At 46.4% G+C, this 16414-nt stretch overlaps 1 protein-coding gene across 1 annotated transcript in view; it reads left to right on the top strand.

The window, feature by feature from the left end:
• The first annotated feature begins 681 nt into the window (after window positions 1–681).
• The window catches only part of LRIG1 (leucine rich repeats and immunoglobulin like domains 1), a 114567-nt gene continuing 98834 nt past the window's right edge, over window positions 682–16414 (top strand). Inside the window, exon 1 of the mRNA XM_011280158.4 lies at window positions 682–1600. Within this exon, the coding sequence (XP_011278460.2) occupies window positions 1380–1600 (221 nt within the window). The 5' untranslated portion in view covers window positions 682–1379. The remainder of the gene's footprint in view (window positions 1601–16414) is intronic.

Below are 16414 nucleotides of genomic sequence, written 5' to 3'. Positions count from 1 at the left end.
GAAGTGTGTGCACCTTTGAGACTTGGTTTCTGCAGCACACATTCATTTTGGTAATCCAGGACATCTTGCTGGGTGTAAGAGGTCAAGAACAAGTCAGGAGCAGAAAGGAGCTTCAAGTTGTGAGATGAGGAAGGCGGCTACCCCTAATGAAATAAGTAAAGATGCCTCAATAGGTAGGAAATTTGCGGAGTTTTAAATCTGTGTCTATGCTCCTAGAGGGCACCTGGAAAATGAGTGTAGATTTGCTCTATATCCTTGGCCCTATTTACAGCCAGGGAAGAAGAGAAGAAACTTTTTGGTCAGACTACTGCAAAGTGGAGGCGTTACCCTCTTTATCAACTTTCTCTCCTCCCCTAGCCCCAGAGGGCATGTCTTTCCTCTTCTCTCCAGTCTGCATCCCGCTTTTCCACTACCAGACTTCAAGTCCCCTTTAAGACTCGGAGGACGCCTCACCCTTTCTCCTCCCAGTCCCCCGCCCTTCACACCTTGGGTGGGAAAAGAGAGTGGGGCGGGGTGGTCGGAGGGGCGGGATCATGGTGAGCGCACCAATGGCTCTCCAGGCTGGTCGTCCTGGTCTCCAGCAGCCAATGAGCAGCAGGCAGGGGGCGTGGCGGGGCGCTGTTGCAAAGCATCCAACGTGGGCCCGCAGAAGGCCGCGGGGCGCGGAGCCCAGGGGGTGTGTGAGGGCGAGCGGCCGGGGGTGGAGCCTCGGGGACCCGTCGGGGCTGGGCCGCGGGGAGGCGAGAGGCAAGCGACTGATTGTTCCGCCGCGAGGTCGGCTGGGCTCTCGCCTCGCTGAGGAGCCGCGCACAGCCCGGAACTGCGCGCGCGCGCTCTGCCTAAGGCGTTGGGACAGCCAGGCGCACGGGGCCCTCGAAGCAGTGCGGGGGTGACCGTGCCGTCCAGCCCGGAGTCGGCTGCCGGGCGCTCCGAGCCGAGAGGAAGATGCATTCGGGCGCACAGCTCAGGCTGCGAGGCTGAGCGCTTTCTGTGCAGCAGAGGCAGCCGCACTGCCCTCGGCCGGCGGCGGCGGCAGTTGGCGTGCGCGGGGGCTCAAGATCCGGCCAGGAGCGCGGCGGGAGGACGAGGAGAGCCGGCCGAGCAGCTCTTGCCCGGATCCGTGGGCTTCGCAGCGAGCACAGCCGGGTCGGCCCGGATGGGCGCGGGGCTCGCGGCCCCAGCCGGGCGCTGCGGAGCGGTCCGGGCACCGGGGGCCCGCTGAGCGCCGGAGCCGCGGCAGCGGGGGAAACTTGTGCGGGCGGCCATGCCCCGGCGCGGAGCCTAGTGCCGAGCGGAGCCCCCGCGGACCAGCCGGTGCCTGCGGTCGTCCGGGACCTCGCAGCCCCCGCGCCCCGAGTTCGCCGCGCGTTCCAGACAAGATGGCGCGGCCGGTCCGGGGAGCTTTCGGGGCCCCGCGCCGCTCGCCCTGTCCTCTCCTGTGGCTGCTGCTGCTGCTGCTTCGGCTGGGGCCGGCGACGGCTGCGGCCGGCCCGCGCCCGCCCTGCGCCGCCGCCTGCACTTGCGCGGGGGACTCGCTGGACTGCGGCGGGCGCGGGCTAGCAGCGCTGCCTCCGGACCTGCCCGCCTGGACGCGGAGCCTGTAAGTGCCGCCCTTCCCCTGAGCCCCGGGGCGCTGTCACTTGGGGACGGGGAGGCTGGGGTGCTTACCCGGGAAGGGCGTGCGGATTGAGGGGCGTGCCTGTGTGTGTGTCGCGGTGGTGAGATCGTACATGGGGGTCCAGAGGGGAAGAGTGTGCCTGATGGGGGTGTGGAAGTGAGAACGTGGGTGGTGAGGGTCCCGGGGAGAAAAGAGTGTGCCTCGTGGCGTTTGGAGGTGAGTGAGCATAGGTTTTGGGGTGTAGAGGTGAGAACGTGGGTGATGCGGCTCCATGGGAGAAAAGGCTTTTCCTCGTGGGGTCTGGAGGTGAGCGAGCATAGGTTTTAGGGTGTGGAGGTGATTGCGCCCGGGGCCTGAGGGCGATCTGGGAGGTAGAGTCTGAAGGTGAGGGAGTGTGAGTGAAGAGTGTGGAGGCGAGGGTGTTTGTGCGTATGTGTGTGGGTGGAGTGGGAAACATCTGGAGGCGAGAGTGTGAGGAAGTCTGTCTGGGGTCTGCGGGTGTGTGTTTCTTTTTTTCCTCTCCTGTAACCCAACTCTTTGGTGTCTGAGCTCCTTGGCCTTCCAGTGGGTAATGAATGAAGGTGACTCTTGGCTCCAGTCTTCCATTTACATTATTTATTAGCGAGAGTGCGCGTGTAGCAGCCTTCACCTCCCCCAGGACCCCGTGGCCTGACTTGGCTGTGGCCACGGTGGAAGGTTGCCTTCCCCGGAGCAGCCCTGAGTTAGGGGACTTGGAGAGTTCCTGGATCTGTGATTGCCGGGGGTGCTGGTCTCTTTCCACCTGATGGGCATTAGGGAGCTGTGTTTCCAGACCCTTCCTTTTGGGCTTGATGGTCCAGTAGGGTGGAGCCCACACTTGAGCATTTCTCCCCTGTAAAGGGTGCAAATTAGTTTTTGGAGTTGTGTTACTTCAGGAGAGGGTGCCAGGGACTTGCTTGATTTAAGCCGTTTGTTTCACCTGAAAGACGTTCTTTTCTGTGTTGTCACAGTTTTGGCCTATCAGGACTTAGTGGGACCCTTCTTACAGGAGAGTTGGCAGGAAAAAGCTGCATTAGACTTCACTAAATATGGTAGAGTATAATAGCCTTTTTTCTACTTTTAAGAAATATGGTCCTGAGTCAAATCCTATCGAGTTATAGGTAATTAGCATCTATGCAGAACTATGAGTACCTTCCAGAAAAGGCCTAGCTTGAGTCATCTGCTTTTTAGTTGGATAATTGGGCGTCTTTCCTAGAATGTAGAGGGGCACAGGAGTGTCCTCAGACAGGACATGCAGTGTTTGAAGAAGGGACAACTGATGACATAACTTTTAACCAACACCTGTGGCTTGAGCTAAGAAAAAGTGGTCTGGGTATCTGGCTGCTGTGAAGGGGAAAGAAGAAAAGTTGGTTCCTTTCTCACGTGAAGAGCCGGTGCCTCTGAAAACGGGGTGCAGATCTTTAACTCGCAGCATGCTACATATTGCCTAAGGATCAAGTTCTTCACAGTTCTGAGGCTGGACTTTTGTTATGGTTAGCTTTTCCCCTGCAATTTTCTGCTTTTTCTATGTGATTCAGTGACTTAGTGAAGACCAGTGGTCGTAGTGTGGGGTTTAATAGAGGCAGTGGCTGTTAAGTAGGAGGAGATAGAGCCCAGCCTTGCCAGTAGGTAGTATTTCATTTACTTGGGGCAGTCTGAGGTATTGTGGTTTTTCCTGTACGTTTTCTTAGGATAGTTTTTCAAATAAAATCACGTGGGCAGAATCAGAATAACTTCTTGAGTGTTCACCTGTTGGAAGAATGACTACCGATGCCATATGTTCATGGCATTGTGGGGAAGGCACTTAGCTCAGAAGTAGTGACTTTGCAGACAGCATAGGGTGTCCTGCTATTGGCACTTTCCTGTGGTCACAAGATCCACTTTGCCTTGTCCTTTAATTTTTGGAGCAAAACTACTGGCCGTTTTTTTGGCTTCCTGTTGCTTGGGAGTGACGTTTCACGTGACATAAATACCTTTTAAATTGCAGCCTTGTCTCTTTTACTCACACATTTGATGACCAGTAAATACCTAAGTGGGTATTTTGAGCTTCAGTCGATGTGATTATGCTGATTATGGTGTTAACTGATTAGATTTTGAGATGTGAATAGTGATTTCTGATTAGTATGTGTTAATACCATGTTCAGTACAAAATGGGTATCTTTTGGAAAATATTTGTAAAGTCATTTTTCTGGTTATAGAAAAATGAAGTGTGTTGTAGTGTGTGTGTGTGTGTGTGTGTGTGTGTGTGTGTGTGTGTTTTCTAGACCAGATTTCTCCATTTAAATCATTAGTCTTATTCTGAGTTTTCTATCAGGATAGTTATATGGTTTATATTCCTGGCTGTGATTCAGCAAGACTTTAGGAGAGAAAGTCTCTGTATATATAAAATAAAATATCTTGTAGTTTCACCAAGTTTATACCCTTAATCCATTGTGTCTAGAAAATTGCTTTGAGCTCATTTATAACCCCATGAACTAGATTTACTGCAGCTAGTTCAAACAATTTCAGGCTGTGGGTTTGAGATAGAAGGGGACCTGTGGTTTTATGGAAGTTTTTGTTGTTTTGTTTTTTGCTTTTGTAAACAGTGCATCTAATTTTGGAGTTGCTCCTAGGCTTAGCGTCGGGAAAGTAAAATTTCTTACTAGTGAACGTAAATGCAGTTTGAATAGAAAAAATGGAATGGCGGGGCGCCTGGGTGGCGCAGTCGGTTAAGCGTCCGACTTCAGCCAGGTCACGATCTGCGGTCCGTGAGTTCGAGCCCCGCGTCGGGCTCTGGGCTGATGGCTCAGAGCCTGGAGCCTGTTTCCGATTCTGTGTCTCCCTCTCTCTCTGCCCCTCCCCCGTTCATGCTCTGTCTCTCTCTGTCCCAAAAATAAATGAATGTTGAAAAAAAAATTAAAAAAAAAAAAAGAAAAAATGGAATGGCACTGGTAGAAGGGAAAATACATTCATTCCTGGGGCCTCAGGATAACTTATTCAGCACAATAACTTATGGTTGTAGTAGTTGAGCCATAACTGAGTCTGCCATCCCATGACGTAGGTGAGATTGGCATAGCCCGACCAGCACATTCATAAATAGCACCAAGCACTGCCAAGCCTTATTCCAACTTCCCAGAACTTTAGAAGAAGTTGAGCTTCTTAGAACTTAGATGTTTGCTTTCTTTGAAATTATTTTTGAGAGCATGGCTTCAGAAGCTGTTTAAGCAGTATTAAATACAACTTACCTTAGACTCTTACCTGTGCCACGAAGTTGAGCACAGTAGGTTGCTAGTTTAACTGTTCTGGGGGCTGCATGGTGGCTCATGGCATTGGGATAGGAAGGAGGGCAGGCCCTGGAGGAACAAATCCGGGTTTTCAGTGGTCTTTTTTGTGGAGGGAAGACAAGACAGAGCTTTTTAAAGTAAGGACTTTTCACTCAAGGACTCCGAGTGTGGTTATCCTGAGCCACGTTAAGATGAGCGTATTGATTTGGGTCTCTTTGTGTTAGGTCTCCTTATGCCAGTGCAGGACCAAGCCAGGGGCTTAAATCTAACCTTGTGGGTTTTGGCTCCAAAGTGGTGCTCAGGATTGCATTAGAAAATAAGCACCAGCCCAGGTTGCCATTGTAGCTGTGAAGCAAAGAGGGCCTTTGTCTTTCAAATTTTACAGCTGTGCTGGAAGGGCCAGGTGTGCAGAGTGTTGTGAATTAAGGATTTGGAAAAGACTTCCCATCCTGTTTATGCAAATTAGATTTAAAGTAACGATGACCAAATTGTTCCAGAACCTCAGCTAAGATTCGCGTATGTGTGTGTGTATGAGTGTGTGTGTTTTGAGAAGTTGATTATTGTCAGGGTTGCCCTGAGGTCTTCCCTTCTGTCCGTTTTCCTTTTTGTGGCTCTATGTAAAACTGAAGAACTCAGCAGACCTTCGGCATCTTGTGATTTATGAAGATGGGCAGCGGTTGTTTGGAATAGGGAACCTCAGAAACACAGGTTAATGGCAGAAAATCTGAAAGGTGCAAGTGCTCTCAGAGTTTGAGGAATAATTAGTTTGGGCTCAGGGTCCTTGTCTTTGCAACAAGTGTCAGAAGCCTGGCCTGGCCTCACTTCCCCTCCGTGGTGAAGCACTTGTCTGTTACTAGATCTCCGATATCTGTTTTGCCTAAGGGAATCTGGCAAATAAAATTGGGTGCCTTGACAGAAAGGCACACTATTTAAGTCCCTCTGATGTGAAATTATAAGCATCATATGTAATTTTTGAATACTGTTAAATTACGAATTGTGCAGAGACTCCCACGTCCCCATAGAAGTGAACTGTGTTGGCACACAGTTGCCCCTTGCCTTTAGGATATGTCAGAACTGTTCATGGCCTCTTTCCCAGGGACTATTTTAAAAAGAGATGTGCTCCTCTCTTTCCATAATCACATTTGGTCGCTAGATTTCACAGGGTTTGGGCTTTGGAATGTGTTGTCAGGAATAATTCATCATCTCCAAAAGAGAAGACGATTCAATGCATTGTAATAAGAGCTGGTTCCTCCTGGATGTCCTGATGCCCCGGTCCTCTAGCTCCGATCGTTCAGTTAAGGGTTTCTTTCCCTGCAGTGTTCATTTCTTTGCCTGGGTTCCCCACGCAGCCTTCCCTGAGCACGTTGGGATGGCCTCTGGCTGACCTTTTCTCCCTGAGACACCGTGCTCACAATGAAAGGGCCTCTCCCCCATTCTGTAGAAGTGTCTCCTTGGTGCAAAGGCTTTTCAGCATCCTCCCTTTCAGGGCGGACAGGAATGCGAGAGAGCCACTAGGGTTTTTTTTTGTTTTTTTTTTTTGTTTTTTTTTTTGTCACTTAACAATGCACCTGGCCCAGTTCTGTGCACCTGCTAAAGCCCTGAAGGCCTATGAGCCAAGGACGGGGAAGTTGTTTAACATAGCCTATGGTTATTTTAAAAGTGACATCCAAAGGAGAGAGAAGTCTGGAAAAGGGATTCATTGAATTCAAAGTCTATAAGTAATAATGGATGTTGGTTGTACCAGGGTCTTTTCTTTTCTTTTTTTTCTCATTTGTTTAAAACTCAAAAGGATTCTTCTGACTTACCCCATGGGTTGAAGAACTGTAAGTTTCATGAGCAAGCCTAATTTTCAACTCCTTTTGAATGAGCTTGGTGACATTTGTTCTCTGGGGACCTTCCCCCTCCTCAGCAACTGCAATTTGAAACCCTGGGGGTCTTTTAAAAGCCAACAGGACTCTGGGCTGTGTTAATATTCAGAGCTGTTTACAATGGATGCAGTTTCAAAGGCTGAAGGCATTGTCTTGAGACAGGAGGGAGGAGGGGGGGAAGAAAAATTCCCAGGCAGAGGAGGGGAAATATCTAAAAATCCCCAATGTTCCTTGGCCTGTGGGAAATGCAGGGACTGTTAGTAGTGTTTGGTGGTTTGTTTTTTGTTTTAATAACTTAAGCATGGCATTGAGTCTATGGGGTCTAGTCCATCTACCTCATGGTTTCAGTTCATGTTGTGTGTCAGTGATGTGATTGTCTTCTGCTTTTGTATCAAGTTGAAGTGTGAGAATGAACAAGAAGCTCAGATCTGTTTGTATCTCCCCATGCAAAGAAGTAGGACTTTAAAGACCAGAGGTTAAAATTTTCACAACCGTTTACCCTCTTGGAACCTGCACTATCTATCTATCTATCTATCTATCTATCTATCTATCTATCTATAGGGTTTAATAGTACAGACTCACCAGTTAATTGGCCAATTCTGTGACTGTGGCTAAGAAAGTTTCTACTGAAAAACTTTATGCGTGACCATTGTTGTCATGAAGCAAAATGAATAGATAAATCAGGATTGTCAAAAAAAAAAAAAAAAAAAGAAAGAAAGAACATTGTGATTTGTGTATGGTATAATTGGAAGTTGCCAATTTGTATCCTAGTTTTTGTTTGTTTTTGGAGGGGGGTATGCTTATGAATTTTTCTTATCCCAAGGGTTTTTGCCTTATGTATTTCTATATTATATAATCTAATTTTTAATATGTGGTTCTTATCCAAGTATGTTATGCGTAGTCTTCTAAGACACAAGCCATAAGCCTAACTGCTTACAAAAGTTAACTCGGTTTCTTAAAAAGCTGTTCCCCTAGGGGCACCTGGGGGGGGGGGGGCTCAGTCGGTTAAGCGCTAGACTTCGGCTCAGGTCATGATCTCACAGTTCCTGGGTTTGAGCCCTGGGTCAGGCTCTATGCTGACAGCTCAGAGCCTGGAGCCTGCTCAGATTCTGGGTCTCCGTCTCTCTCTGCCCCTCCCCTGATACTGCTCTCTCTAAAAAGTAAATAAATAAACATTAAAAAAAAAAAGCTGTTGCTCCATTTCCCTGGGTTTCATGCTCATGCTCTCTGTGTCCTGCCTTTAGTTGTTCTCTTTGTCCTCAAAATGAGTGTTTCCCACTCAGCTGGACCCTGGGTCTTGGGGTGGGTTATTGGTGGGGAAGAGATTGGGCGAGGGTGAAGCTTTCTTCTCTTTCACTCCGTTAGATATGTGGATGCCTTCATCCCTGGTGATCACACCCAGCACATACCCTTCTCTAGGGAATAGTGTTAAGATTGAAATTATTTGTAGGGGCCATCCCTGGGTCCACCACCCCAGAGCTAACATGTGATTTGGGGCAAATCTCCTTGTTTGTACAAAGGGGATCCTAATATTCTATGTGCAGGTACTATGAAGACAGATAACACATGGGTTTAGCCCACTTCGTCGATGTGAGTCTGTCAACTCGCTGGTGATTGCGGAGCACAGCTCAAAGGTTAAAGCCTTGGTAGTAACTCAAATTTTGCATCTTCCCACGGCCAGGCCCTCCACGTCAGATTTCCTGGTGACAGAGGCTTCCTAGGAAAAGTTCCCTTTTCCTATCTGAAGGGCTTGTTTTGGAGTGGGCAGGTGGCAGGGCTCCCATCCCACTTGGCCTTCTCTCATGAAGTTTTTGGTGATTTGTAGAAAGTGAAACAAGTAAAACTTCATGTGCCCTTGGGAATCGCGGAGCAACCTGGCGGGAAGCTGTGAACAGTTGCAGCAAATTAACAAATTATGCAATTAGCAAAAATTATTGAGGTGGTTTATAAATGTATTCCAGTTGTGCAAATACTTCTGTCAGTTTAGCATTATCCTTTGGGAGGTGGGTGTGCGAAGGAGACCGAGAACTGAGAGGCCCTTAAACTAATAATTTTATCCTATTATTTCCCTGGTTTCATTGAAACTGAGCCCTACTGAGACGCAGGTCGCGCCTCTTAGTCAATGGCTTGGAAAAATGCAGGTGCACTCCTCCAGACAGGGGTTAGGTTACAGATTTTGGGGCCAGCTGAATCCTGCGCTGTACCCATTTCTCTTTGGAAATGTTTGAGGGTGGAGGAGGGGCGAGGGGAGGTGATTGTTGGGTTGTATGCAGGGAGCTGGAGAACTCTGACATTTTTCATGTGTTGGGGTTTGTCTGCAGTTGTGTTGTACGGGGACATGGGTGGTGAGCACAGGGTCATTTGAGGAATCTGGCAAGGATGCTATCTGAAAAGGCATTTGCTGTTGATCCTTCTGCACCTGTACCTGCGTCCCTTCCCCAGTGAATGGCCACAATTCACAGCCTTGCCCACATGAACGGCTGCGATTGTTGGCGTCTTTATTACTATTTAATCTAGCATAACCGGTAAAGCCCATTGTGGGAACAACCAATCCGTTCATCTCTGCAAGTCCTAATACATCTTGGTTTCCTTATGAACCAGGATGCAGGTTCCAATCACTGCTTGTTCAGTTGGTCTTGGCAAAAGGTGGCATTCAGAGAGTTTAAAGAAAGCATGGCCTGTCTCTTTTTAAGCGCTTTGCATTGATTTTTCTTTCAACTTTTGTGGTGCATAGATCTCCAATCTAAGATCTGCAGGGTTTCGTTTTGTTTTGTTTCCTCAAGGTCTCATTATTAGGAAGAAATGAGGGAGGGTCTGTCCAGCAAGCAGAATTATCTAGATGTTGAGAAATGAGGTGGAGATAATGGAGGCAAGTGCTCCCCCTACCCCACCCACTACCTGTCCTTTGCTCCTTCTACCAATTTATAATCTGTCATTCAAATAACTTGCCTCTTATTTTAGGGCGGTTTTTAAGAAATGTGAATTTGAACAATATTTGAAAGAAATCATTTAAGTGTTCTTCTGAAAGGAAATGTGGTTAAGCTATATTTACAGAATGTTTATTGAGCACATACTGTGTGTGCTCTGCATTTATATGTTCTTGGAATAGAGGTGGGTTTTTTTTTTTTTTTCCTTCTTGTGGGAGGTGCTTAGAAAGTTCTTTTGTCCTAGCGTCCTTTGCCGGAGGTGTGCAATTCTGATGAACTCTGCTCACTCCCCTGTAGCTCTTTATTGGGATGTTTCAACTGTGCTATTAATTGCTGATTGGAAGCCATTAGTGAACAAACATGATTTCAAAAGTGTAATTTAAAAAGTGATATTTCAGATATTGTTGGTTAACAGAGGGGTAATTAACTGTTGGTTGTAGTTAAGTCTTGAGTCAGAATTGAGTTAACTGTTGTTTACTTTGCAAGGCCTGACCCTCCAGCTGTGGCTACTTGAGGCTGCTTTAAATAGAGTTAGAGGCACCCTATAAGAAAATTCTCCAAAAGCGAAGAACTCGGTTCCTGGAACCCTCTGTGCTTGATTTCAGCTTCACACAGACTTGAAAATGCTTTTCTTCAAGTAGCTGCAGAATGGTTTTGTTTTGTTTTGTTTTGTTTAAGTCCATAGTTTAATTTCTCCTTAGCCTTCGCCGCCGTTTGTATTTGGAAGACCCTTTCAGGTTTTAACGCTGAGCATCACTTCCTTAGGAATCTGAATGGGAGTTATGTTGTTCCCCAAGTTCTGTTCGCTTATCGTGGTTTATGGAATTATTTCCATATTTGTGAAAATTGAATTCAATTTCGATTATGGAGTGGTCTGTGGTTTTTAAAGCTGTCCAGTGTGGTCCGGTTAAACTCATGGATATATTGGGCTTAATTACATTTATATGATGTTTGATTAGATACCATCTTACAGCGAATTCTACTTTTAGAAAAGTGGAAGCACATGCCAAAGGGTTTAAGAAAAATCTATGGGTGGTGGAAAACTGACAATTGAGAAATTTCGACTATGCATTTAATTTGTTTTGCAAATTGGAATAATTACATTCTTTCATCCGATTTCAGCACTGTGGTACCTTGGTCCATGACCATGCGTCTTGCCTAGGTTTTAGTTTGCGTTTTACTTTTAATTTGGGGGCTGCTCAGTGATTTCTTCTCTCCACCTGGGCTGGTGTGAGTTTCTGGCACACGGGCTCCCAGTGCTTGCAAAACTTATAAACAGCCAGAGGAACTCATTGCTTCCAGGAAGTTGGTTGATGATGCAGAAGCTGCAGCTTGGAGGGGATGGGGTTGCCTTCTGCCTTGGGAGGACAGGAGGTCCAGAAGGCAAACTGAAATGTTCTGTAGCTGTGAAAGCCTGCCTCATCCCAAATTCCTCCGAACATTTCCTCAGAGATGGTGTCTGCGTAGGACTGTTGGCCACGGGCATTTGACCTCACCGAGGGCTGTGCTTTGCCCAGGAGAAAAATCCGGAACCCTTCTGTGGACATTTTTGGGTGCTTTCACAAGTTCCTTTGAAACCGTACTTAGAAACGATTAAATTATATTGAATTCCAGACTGTCCTAAAATAAGACTGGCTGACCTCAAATATTATTTGCTGGGGGGAGGGGTAGGGAAATTCAGTATATGTGAAATCTTGGAATTCAGTACATCTTTCTGGACAGAAAGGCTTCATTTCATGAAGCTTCATAAAGGGGTTCCTTACCAAAGAGGGATAAAAACTATTGAACTGAAAGGAAACATTAATTTTCTTAAACTCTGAAGGCAGAAATGTAGTAGGCTGAAAAATAGCCCATGGCCGCGTATCAGGAGACCTTGGGGTTTTGTTCCAGCCCTGCCTCTGATTCACAGTGTGACCTTGGGCTAAATAATTAATTTCCTTCCTATAAAGGGATGTACGACTTCTATGACTCCTTATTTTCAGGTTTATGATTCCATCCTAATTGAAGCAAAGAGGGAATAAATAAGCTTACTGTTCATCCGATGGCAAGAATTAGAAAATGGATGTGTGTGTATAACGTACTTACTTACAAGTAATCTTTGCCTGTTTGGGGATTCTGAGTGGAGTCCTCAGATGCATACACATGGCAGCAAAGGCTGTGTGCATGGAGACACTTCAATGAGTAAGCCTTTAAGTTTTATCCAAGCAGAGCAAATATTCCACGGTGTTTCTTTCTTTGACCATTGCCTCTTTTTTCCCTTTGGAAAACCCCCAGAAAACTATGGGAGCTAATGCAGACCTATTTTACATCTTTGATTGAGCTTTTTCAGATTTAGATCAAAAAAGGCACAGAAATTAATGGTACGGTTTTCCGAAGAGTTGCTTATCTCTGCTTTTCTCGGGGCCGCAGCATCTCAAGCAGGCCTTCCGTGCATACTTGGGATGAGTGAAGTTGTAAGTGAGGGTACTGCCTTAAATTTCTAGATGGGCCATCTGTGACAGATTTAAGTAGTAATCGCCAAAGGAAAGGCAGTGAAACACCACCTTGTCTGTCTTTTCTGAGCCGGTTCGTCGTGGTGGGAACATGGTGGGTATCAGAGCAGCTTTTAACTCTTACCAAGAGAGATGGTTTGTGTGTATCTTTCAGGGTAGAAACCCAGTGGCCTAATATCTAGAGTCCTGTGGCTTGGTTTCCCCAATTTCAAAGTCTGTCTCTCACTCTTTTTCTTGGTTGGGGTAATACCAAAGCCACCCATCTGCCTGTGTCATCAGTTTCCTCTTGGTCAGACGCTGTTCTTGAAAATTGTGAGCCTGTCACCATTGGACTCCTTAAAAGACTTTATGTATCGTGCAGAATCTAGAAGTTTTTATCTTCTGTGTTGTGGCCATCTCCCTTTCTTCCACATGGAGTTTATTACTGCTTTCAGTGAACCGTCTTGGGCTTTTCTCTTCTCTCCACTCATTCTTTGTCATGTAAATTGTCATGAGACAGACGGAACCTTTGGATTTTTTTCTCTTTTTTTCTTTAGAACAAATCCTTGGAATGTGGAACCTTGTTTGGGGATACAGCTAAAATGCAGTGAAGTTGGGAGGCACAATTAGTGGTTTGGAACTTCTTGACAGGAAGTTTAACAGGAATTAGGGGACTACTTTAGGACTAAAGGAAATAATCCAAAGAACTAGAATTTTTTTTTAAAGCATTCCCCTTTTAAGACTTAAAAATGGCCTTTTTTCATGTGCTTTCTGAGATCAAAATAGACCAAATAATCTTCCCATCCTTCTGAGCCTCTTTTGTTAATGTCAGACATTCTCTGTTTTTCACTTGACCTCATCCACTCATTATTTATATATCTAGTCCTCTCTCAGGATTCTCAGAGTCTCTCAGGTTAGTAAGTTTTCACACATCGCTGTCTTCTTCCTCCAGTTAGATTTGAAAGCCTCGGGGATTGTTGAGTTTCACGTACCAAGGGGCTCCTGGTAATTATTTGTTAATTGACATGTGACTTTCCTTCTTGGGGCTTGGTGCATCTTTTCTGGGCAGAAAGGATCCCATGTTATCATTGTTTCGTAAAGGGCTTCTGATGTTTACCTCCAAAGTGTGATTCCTCCTGATTGACCTGTGTGGAGGACTTAACAGAAGTGTTTTTAGATTTTAGATGCAAGGAGTCCAAGGCCATTTTCTTTGTGTTGAGGATCTGTTTTCCTATCCAGCAGTAGCTGACGTGTAAAGGGATAGTTTCAGAGGCGAGTGCTCCTTGCAGACCTTCTGTGAAAAGTCATAGCTTGGGTTTTGTCTGAATTTTTAAAAACTGTTTATTTTGAGAGAGAGCGTGTGAGTGGAGGAGGGGCAGAGAGAGAGGGAGAGAGAGAATCCCAGGCAGGCTCCACGGTGTCAGTGCAGAGCCAGACGTGGGACTCATTCTCAGGAACCCTGAGATCATGACCTGAGCTGAAATCAAGAGTCGGACGCTTCACTGACGGAGCCACCCAGGCGCCCCTGGTTTGTCTGATTTTCTGTGGCAGGGTGAACTTTTGGAGAAAATGTTGACCTAGAACAAAAATTATGGATGGTCCTCCCTTCCTTTCCCCTTATTTTCTCCTTTCTGCTTGAGAACCACTTCAAAGCATCAGATGTGTTGGTGCCAGACGCCATGCAGTTATTGTTAAAAGAATTTGGAAATATAATTGAAAACAAACTTTGTTGAGCCGAGTAGATCCAGGCGAGTTCTTATTTTGAGGGAGAAGGGAATTCCAAGTTTTTCCTCTATTTGGAGCTGATGTCTCCGAACACTTGTTCTGCGAGATGAATCATCTGTGAATTCTACATCTGGGAGTTATATATTGGGAAATGGCATTCTTTTTAAATGCAGAAGAAACACAAAAGCTTAAAGTTACAGTGTAGTTGGAAAATTCTAGTCAGAGTTTAAAAAAAAAAAAAAGAGCATTGAGGTGAAATTGGCAGAATCGCTGGACATGAGCTTGTGATACCTAAAATAGACATGCCCGTGTATGGAAAGCAACACGACAGCCACGCTTATTTATGGGGACCCCTCCTCTTTGTTTTGAGACCCATGAGATTTAAAAAAAAATTGTGTAAACATCAGCTAATTGGAATCATTAGTTAAGGCAAATGGGACTTGAGTCTGAATTTATTGATGCATTTGTCTTGAACACTTCAAGTAAGCTCAAGCCACGTTCAGCAGCAAAAGGCCCAGAACAGTGTAGTGTTCCAGGGTCTGCTGGGAAAGATAACGACGCGTCCCCTTTGTCTACAAAGCCCCCTTTGTTCCACACGCGTGGTTGTAGTGGGGATGAAGCGTGGGGATGAAGCAGCCATGTTGTTAGGGGACACAGTGGTCAGAGGGGTGGCTCTGGAGTCCAAGCTGCCTGGATGATCTTGGACAATTAGCTTCCCTCTGACTCGACTTCCTCTTGTGTTAAGTGACGATAATTGTAGCTCTAACCTTGCTATGAGGGTGAAATTGAAATGACGTATAACTTTCAGAGGAGAGTCTGACACATCGCAAAAGCTTAAGAAAGGTGAGCTGTCACTGTCACAACCACTGCAGTAATTGTAGTTCACATTTTTGCAGCAGGAATCGTGTCCTGTAACGTAATTATCATGTTAGGTCTGTGAAATACGTTCCCCTCTGCATGATACACGAGGCCGGGAGGGGCTGCGTGACTAGCCCAGGGTCTAGCGATTGCCAAAGCTAGAACTCAAACCTGCCTCTCCGTGCTGGTGTTTCGAAAGAATAGGGTAAGAACTGGTACTGTCGGTTTTCTTGTGTTTGCCCTTGCTTCCCTTTCTGTGAATTCTTTGAGGCCAGGGATCGGTCCTGCAACTCTTGGGGCCTATAGCACCTAGCCCAGTTCTGGCCAGTGCGGCCTAAATGGTGTCTTGACAGTGATCTTGAAGAGCGTGCTTCTTCATTGGCAGACTTGTGTGTCAGAATCCATTTTTGGTGTGCCCCTTTGGTGAAGGGGGTGGTAGCAGGCACATATGTCTCACCATCTGTTGTTTATTGTTTCTGTTAGGTTGTGGTTTGTGTTCCCGTTCCGTGTTTCTTTGGTTTCTGGAGCAACTGCGAATATTATATGCTCGGGGATCAAAAAAGTAAACTATTTATAAACAGTAAAGTATCCTTGGGTTTGGAAAGTGTTTTTCTCAAATGCATGTATATTTGGTGGCTTTATGATAATCTCACTGATGTATCGTGAGACAATTTGTAGACTGAGGCACATGTAAAAGTCGGGCGAGTCATAGGCTGGCCTTGTGTAACCAGCTTACAAACAGCCTTGGTGATAAGGCCCTGGTGTTAACGCTGACCTGAGTGGTGTATTTTTAACTCAAGAACATATAAACAGTTTAGCCTGCCGTTGGAGTTTATACTCTGCCTGAAATCCTTGGCATGCCTTGAGTCCTGCAGCCCTGGGAGATACATATGTGGTCCTGGGAGAGTGTGGTAGCCACCAGTGGTCCACTGGCCCCCACCCTTCACCTTAAAAAAAAAAAAAAAAGACCCAGCAGAGAGCTGGAAGGAAGAAAGGGAGAATTCCTCAGTGGTTTTGTATATGATAAATTTCATATTCAGCTTTTCTTCTCTATTGTTTCATTAAGGCATACGGATTTTAGGGGGCATGGGGGAGGTTTTTCTCCTACCTGTTTGGCCAACCACGCCCCGAACCCCCACCAGCTACAGGGTCTCTGCAGAGTCACAGACTGGAACACGTGACTCCTACCGCCTAAAGCTTTGGCTGTCCACCCACATCTCCAGCGTTCATTGTTTCTTCCTCCGTGGATCCCTGTGCCCCGGCCACCACGTGGGACTTTTTCCATGCCCTTATAATACTGCCTGTGTCACGTCCCTCACATCCTCTTCCCTCTGCCTGGAGAAATATTCTTCCCTCCTACTCATCACCCCTTAGCCATCCCTTCTCTTGGAAACCATTCCCAACCTTCCCTGCTGGGTTAGAAGTCTGCCTTGAGAACTCTGCAGTGCTCGTTGTGGAAGTGATGAGCCGACCGCTCTCTGACTCCCGCATTCGTCTGTAAGCTCCCTGAAAGCAGGGATTGGTTTTGTGTCTAACCGTACCATTGTACATCAAGAATCTGGCCCACGTTCTGTCGATGTCGATGTAGATAGAGCCGTTGGTGTTCATTCTATGTGGTCCTATTAATTCAATAGAAAGACATTTTCTAAGTACTTAGGATAATTCA

Source organism: Felis catus, chromosome A2 (genome assembly GCF_018350175.1).
Source record: "Felis catus isolate Fca126 chromosome A2, F.catus_Fca126_mat1.0, whole genome shotgun sequence".
In the NCBI taxonomy this organism is placed as follows: Eukaryota; Metazoa; Chordata; class Mammalia; order Carnivora; family Felidae; genus Felis; species Felis catus.
Note: the sequence above shows the minus strand (reverse complement) of the source record. Positions and strands in the feature narration are given on the sequence as shown.